The sequence below is a fragment of the Abrus precatorius genome, unplaced genomic scaffold (assembly GCF_003935025.1).
Source record: "Abrus precatorius isolate BTA unplaced genomic scaffold, Abrus_2018 Scaffold7, whole genome shotgun sequence".
Taxonomy (NCBI): Eukaryota; Viridiplantae; Streptophyta; class Magnoliopsida; order Fabales; family Fabaceae; genus Abrus; species Abrus precatorius.
Genome location: NW_020874417.1, coordinates 30,674,916 through 30,682,644, shown reverse-complemented (window position 1 = coordinate 30,682,644; position 7,729 = coordinate 30,674,916). Strand labels below are relative to the sequence as shown.

At 27.7% G+C, this 7,729-nt stretch overlaps 1 protein-coding gene across 1 annotated transcript; it reads left to right on the top strand.

Annotated features, from left to right (window-relative positions):
* Window positions 1-5,875: 5,875 nt before the first annotated feature.
* On the top strand, window positions 5,876-7,095 carry LOC113873212 (LOB domain-containing protein 1-like). Its single transcript, XM_027511250.1, has 2 exons — window positions 5,876-6,214; window positions 6,772-7,095. The coding sequence occupies exons 1-2, from the start codon at window positions 5,876-5,878 to the stop codon at window positions 7,093-7,095; spliced, it is 663 nt and encodes a 220-aa protein (XP_027367051.1).
* The last annotated feature ends 634 nt before the right edge of the window (window positions 7,096-7,729 follow it).

Here is a 7,729-nt window from a genome sequence, read left to right as displayed (position 1 = left end):
CTAACAAAAATAAAATAATCATTAATATAAATATTATAAATATATATATATATATATATATATATTAATATAAAAATTGATATATATTATCAATACATCGATCATAATGTTAGCATTAGTCACAAACAATTCACATTAATTTATTAGATAGTTTAGGGTAATGAAGACAAGCTAAAGAGCTAACTGCTGGTATATATATTTTTTTATTGTAAAATAAACGTTTATATAAAAAAAAACACATAAAGATATAATTTTGTATCTGAAGAAAACTTAGTTTTATGTCAATTATATACTTCGATATCCATTACAAAACTTTTAATGAGGTGATGTATATTTCATTTATTTGATTGGCTCTAATCAAGAAGATGAAAAAATTGTTTGATGCTATCAATACCCTTACAAGTAGTTCGGCCTTCGGAGACAGTGAATATTGTTTTATTGAAAAGAAAAATGAGCAAAAACTAGTGGTTATTTTCAATGACAAAACTAAAGCATTCATGCCCCGAGTATTATTTGTGGACGAGATATGCATTAATTGCTAGAAAAGGACGTGTCTTTTTTATTTCTATACCCAAATTGGCATTGAAATCTTTCTTTTTTAAGCTGATTGATTCATTGCATGCGTAAAATCCATGTTTTTGTATTTATGATTGTGTTGGAAAAACTTCCACGCAACTGCACGTGCTATTGCATGCATTAGGACTTTGCACACATAGTATGCATTTGAATTTCAGAAACTGCAAAAAATGGCGTGGCATCTATGAGCTAGCAAGGTTGAATCTATTGCCTTATGCAGAACTGTTAAAAGAAAAAACAAAATGCAATACACAAGTTAGCTTCTGTATTCTAAATGGTTACAAGAGTATTTGAAATAATTTATTTGTATTTATGGAAGGGACTCATGATAGCATTATTATCTCTTATGAAAAATGCCCAGATGAAAAACATTTGTATTTATAAGATTCTTTGCAATTACGTGCTGTTAATTTGCAATTCCCTTTGAATTTGGCGTGTGATATTGGGAGGGAAGGAAATTGCTATGTCGGCAGGCTGTTATTTTCACACTATTATAAGATTCTTAATTGAAAAAGATTTTATTTGATATGCCAAATATAGATAAAGCCAAAAAACACATACCAAATATATGATTTTCAGGGTCATATGATCTCAACGTTGTTACATTTATAAGGGAGGGAAGAAACAAAATAAACCAAAGAAAAGTGACATCTCACTAATCTTTTATGAAGCTTCAATTTATTCGGATGCGAACATTAATTGATCGAATCTACCTATATTTAAAACTTTAGTACTTTATATATAATCTAATGAATTATTTATAAAAATTATACGTAACTAACTGAGATTAAAGATCATTTTAATATTGTGTTTAAAAATCTTCTCCTTATAAAAATAACAATTTTTCACTACTTATATTATATATATATATATATATATATATAAAAGAATAATCTTTTTATAATAGTATGAATCTAAAAATTTTTACACTTAAATTAAATTTTTTATTTAATTTATATTTAATAGATAATGAAATAATAAATTATAATATGTTAAATATAAATTAAATATAAAAATTTTAAACTTATATTAATGTGAAATTTTTTTTATCTTTAGATATACACTGTAAAAAAAAAATTGTACATACGCATGACCATGAATTTTTATTTTAGTAATAAAAAGTGATGATCGGGTGGCCAATTGTTTCCCATTGCCTTGTCTCCACAAGAATGGAACTTTCCTCCTCGGGAACTTCACCACTTCTATTTTCGTGGATGTAGTAGGGCTCTGCATGTCGGAATTCTTTTTTTTTCTTTTTCTTTTTTTCTTTTCTATACTGTTCTTTAGGCATCCACGTGAATCGTTTTTTTTTTAAATCTTCTTAAGAAAATTACTATTTTTAAAATAAATATCAATTATTTTAAATTGTGGACCACTGCACGAAATGAAAAAAAAAAAAAAACAAACTATGGCATTGGTTTTTTGAAGTTAATTTCGTTCAATAATAGTAAGCCGAATTGAACTAATTTGAAAAGAATTAAGAATTTTCATGTCCTACTACTAACTATTGTTTTAAAGCTTTAATTAAAAAATAAAATTATTTTTTCTTTAAAATTTATTATAATTTTTAATATATTTAACACAATTCTTTAATAAAAAATATTTATTAATTTTTAAAAGTATCCTTAACATAATTCATATGACTCGTTATTTATCCTTGTCATCAGTCAACATGTTGGGAAGACATCCAATATTCAAGTTTTGTCGTCGGCCACAAAATTTTGAAGAGAGCATGCGTTATGTCATTTTAAATTCTGAATTTTATTATTTTATATAATTTCAATTTATAATATTGTCTTATAAATATTGTTCTTCTACTTTTTTTTTTTTTTCAGGACAAGTAGAATAAAAAGTCATACTAGAAGTTTTGATTTCCCCTATCATGCATAGATGACAAAGAAGTGAATGGTCCACAGAACTTTATATTTTGTGCTTATTATCTAAAAATAATATAATCTTATTCTTGTAAAATCAGATTATTACCCAACAACTTATACGAACATGTGCAAGTAGGAGAAAAGTTGTTGTTCTTTTTTTTTAAGGAGAAAAGCTGTTTGAACATAACAAATCAAAAGGAGAATAATTCTAGAAATATAATTTTGGACAGTCATTTTTAAAAGAAAATTATTAGTTGAACTATTTATTATTGATTTCATTAATATAAAGTCAGCACAAATTATTTAACGCATATTTTTTATTAAATAAAATTAATATTTAAAAAATATTAATGACACATTATTTTAAATATTTTTAAAAATTAAAATACTTATTTTTTAAATTATTTAAAATTTTAAAAAAATATTATTCATAAAAATATTGTTTTAACATTTTTATGATTAATAAAAATTAATTATAATGAACTCAAATGCCCTTTTATTTATATGTTTAGTATACCCTTAAGTTTCAGAAAACATAAATAATATCAGTAATAATTAGATTGACCTTGTTGATATAAATTTTAGTTAATAAAATTAAATTACTAATATAAATGTAATTAGCGTAAGCTAATAATATAATATTGTGCTACTACTATCATAAACTATATATATATATATATATATATATATATATATATAATGATTAATCCTACAAAAATATCATTATAATTAATTTAATATCTAATCATATTTATTTTTATAAAAAAGAAAGAGATAATACAAAATAATTTTTAAGAAACTAATATGAGAACAAACTTTTAAAAGATCAAGATATATAATAACGTCTTAAATTAAAGATTAATTTGATAATTAAAATAAAAAAATGTATATTCAAGCATGTAAGTTTAGAACATCAACATAAAAGGACACATTATAAAAAATTATTATTTATTAATATACAAATTATTAAATGTTAAGATAAGTTTTGTAAATATAGTCTTTGTCTAAAAAAATTATCAGTATAAATTTTGAAGATTTATATTAACAAATTATGTATTATATTAATACTTTGATACATTATCATATATATATATATATATATACAAAATTGTTTGTTAGTTAACAAAAATTATATCAATAAAGACTATTTAACACTCGATAATTTTTCTCTAATGAGAACTTTTTAACGACAAATTAGTTTTGTATATGCATGGGATACAGTACATGGTAACTGGACCTTAAAGCAAGAAAAAATATATCATAACCCTTTTGAAAAAAAAAAATTAGGCATGTTTGTTTACTCTTTTTAAATATAATTTTTTTAAAATATTTTTATTTTTAAAATTAAAAATTAAAATATTTTTTAAGATATTTTTATTTTTCTCTCTGAAATTTTAAAAATACAGCTCATGACAATTTTGTAAATTAAAAAAAATTAAATACTAAGAGTATGTTTGATTTTTCTTTTAAAAAGAATTTTCTATTTTTTTTAAATATAGTATAAATTTATATTATATTTTAAAAAAATTAAAAACTTTTTCTAAAACAGAAATCAAACATTCCCTAAAAGTTTTAGATTTAGAGTTCGCACGCACCTTAGATAAATCATTTCGGAAAAATGGTGAAAGACTTACAAATTAAGATATAAGTATTTATTTTATTTTTTCATCTTAAATTCCTTTTACACTATCGTTAATTTTGATTTGAATTTAAATTTAAAGACTAAACTACTAAACAAATGTTATTTTATTTTTTTCTTAAAAATAATTTTAAAACAATTTTTAAAAACTAAAAATCAAAACTAAATCAAATCAAACCCAAAATTTCTCTGCATTTTCTTAAACTAAAATTCTTAGCTTCATAGTTCTTTAAGCATGCATTCCTCGTCTATATCCGAGAGTAACCAATTTATTATAAGGAGGGGGAGTGATTTAAATTTGTATAACACATCAACACAAGTAACACAAGAACCTTTGTATGCGTGATAATACAGACTTTGAATGGCCTCTTAAAACTGTAATTTTATTAAAAAAAAGTTAAATTTTAAAAAAAAAATCATATTTTCCTCACCAAATTTTCGGTTTACCTTTTGCTCAAACATTTGCTACCATGCATCCATGTTCCCATCGTTATTTATATATATAAGCTGCATCATTGCATCACCACACTCTTTTGACATCGAAAACTTGAATGCCGACGTTTTACAATGGTTATTGTAGACTTGCCCATCGATATTAACTATCCTTAGCAAGTCATCGCCATCATATCGGAAAAAGTTTTCATTTTCACCTTCTTTGACAGTTCAGTTGTCACTATTAGTGCTTTGCTATTATTATCGCCACTTCATAATTATTACCGTCATTGTTTTACGTCGCTACTGTGATTATTGTTCAAATAAGCATAATCATAACATCTAACTATAAATCATTACTGATACATATGTCATCTTAATCTATTCAATCTTCCAAATGCTAAGCTGATCAATTTCTAAAAGAATCGCTGCCATTTTTAGATGACATAAATCCCTTGTTGTGGTTAATCGGAGCAATGGAAATAATTATAATTTGAGAGAAATAATGGTTTTTTAAAATCTTTCAGATTTCTTTTCTCCAAATTGAATCACACATTCATGTTTTGGGTAATTTCACGTTATAAACATTATTCTCACATATCGGCGTCAAAAGAAAACAACGGATAATTATCCGCTAATGTAATTTCATACCCCAAATTCTAGTTTCATGCTGTATTATTATTCTTCTGTAAAATACTAAATAATGATCCTTAATGGTAAATCAACTTAGTTAAAAAAACTACACACTAAAAAAATATGTTTCCTTTCTCCCAATTACCACTCCCCTCCGTACACAAAAACTGAACCACATGGTAAATTCGTTGACCGTTGCTTGACTGTGTAATGATTAACCCCATCTCACCAGTCTCAAAACAAAAATAGTTTTTCACACCCTTAAAAAAATATAAAATAGAAAGAAATGATATGACTAATGTGATGGAAAAAAAAGATAACAAATATAAAGTAAATGAAAAAATGTTAAAAAGTCAAAATTGTTCTAACAACCTTTTTACACGCTGTTATATAATTTTTCACAAAATAATAATTATTATTATAATAATTTTGAATTAATTCGGCATTGAATTAAAATATAAATTTAACATCTCAGTTAAACGTTATAATAATGGAAGCCCTTTTTCTAAGTTGGTCATTTTATACAGATACATTGTCATATTTGCTTCTTAAATACGTATACTGACGTCACCCACTCTGACCCAACATGCTTTCCCTTTGGTCTCTATATATAGGCAAACGCCCCCCCTAGTTTTTATCCGAAGTTAGAAATCCAAAAAAATCCTATTGAATATTTGATCCAATTGGTTCTGTTTTCCTCTGTCTCTCACAAAACACAATGGAATACAAAGTGAAAACCACAACATCTTCTCCACCAATCCCAATCCATGTTCCCACTATGCTCTCAAACTCTCCTCCATCTTCATCTTCTTCCCCTCCTTCACATTCTCCAACACCTTTCCCTTCACCCTCTCAGGGTTCTCCTTCTGCTGCTCCACCCTCCCCTCCTCCTCCACCACCACCAGTGGTGGTTAGCCCTTGTGCTGCTTGCAAGATCCTTCGCCGCAGGTGTGTGGAAAAGTGTGTCTTGGCTCCTTATTTTCCTCCCACTGATCCACTCAAGTTCACCATTGCCCATAGAGTCTTTGGTGCAAGCAACATCATCAAATTTTTGCAGGTAACATACATTGATCAATTGTTATTAATTGTTGTTATGTTATTATATTGTGTACGACTAGACTAGTTCACACTTACTGGAAGACAACAAAAGAATTAGTTAAGTTGTCTCTGATCATTTCAGAGAAACAAAATCATGGGTTTTGGTCAAAAGTGGAAGGAAAAGCTAGCAAAGGGCATACCTAATTGATGGGCATGATGGGTTGTTTTCTAACTTCCTAACACATCAAAGCTATGCATAATTCTCTCTGCTTTCAACCCTAGCAACCACTACTTTTTTAATCTTTATAGAAAGAAGAATGGCCAGGTCAAATAACATTTTGCACACTTCTTGTTTTACCTTTTCTTTCTTGGTGCTCCCCCTTGTAACAACCATAGTTTGGCTTAACAGGTCAAAATTTTAGGTGCCCACATTTGGAATCTGTTCACTATGTCTACTAATTTTGGCCAGAGGGACATTAAACACCAGCATAGCACCAATTTTCTTAATTACTCCAATTCTAATTACCAAGAACTCAATTTGTGGTTAACAAAGAATGAAATTGCATTAATTTTCAGGAATTGCCAGAATCTCAGAGAGCAGATGCTGTGAGCAGCATGGTTTATGAAGCAAATGCTAGGATCAGAGACCCAGTTTATGGTTGTGCAGGTGCAATATGTCAACTTCAGAAGCAAGTTAGCGAGCTACAAGCACAGCTGGCTAAAGCACAGGCTGAGCTAGTCAACATGCAGTGCCAACAAGCTAATTTAGTGGCACTAATTTGCATGGAAATGAGTCAATCACAGGATCAGCACATGCCTCAGCCTCAACCTCACGTTGATATGAGCTGCTTCTTAGAGGACAACAGTTTTGGCTCGGCTTGGGAGCCACTTTGGACATGAATTATGATGTATCTTAGAATATTTCTATTAGAGAGAGATTAATTTGTTCTATAGTAACTGTTAAACTTTCAACCTCCAAGTGGAGGATGAGATAATGAAAATCATACTGAGGGAATTTCAATAAAGTCATTAATTAGTTGTATGGTAGATATGGGTCATGCTGTTTCCTACTTCATTAGTCATTTCATAAGCCAAACCTTTGACAATGAAAAAAGAAAAATACGAAAGCATAGAAGAAAAACATAATTGATGGCGGTCTTCTCTAATATAATGACTCAAGATAGAAAAGTGTGATAGAAGAAGAAAATGAACAAGGGATAGCTGTTTTAGTTTGAGTCAGCATAAACAGAGCTGCAACTATTTGGGCCCCCTAATTTTTCTTTTTCTTTTTCCTTTTCTTTTTCTAATTGAAAAATGAAATTTTAAGCCTTTCTTGTCAAACCAACCGTGGACAATATTGAAGTGCCTTCCCTAGCTATCTAAATCTATTAACATCCAAACTACAAATTTAGCTTTCTGCCTCCAATACCATAGCACCGTTAAGAGTCCCCAACACCTATTTGAAGTTAACCATTTTAAGAGTTTCACATAATTCTAGTAAAGTTTTTCAAAATCGTGTTCATTTTTAAAAATT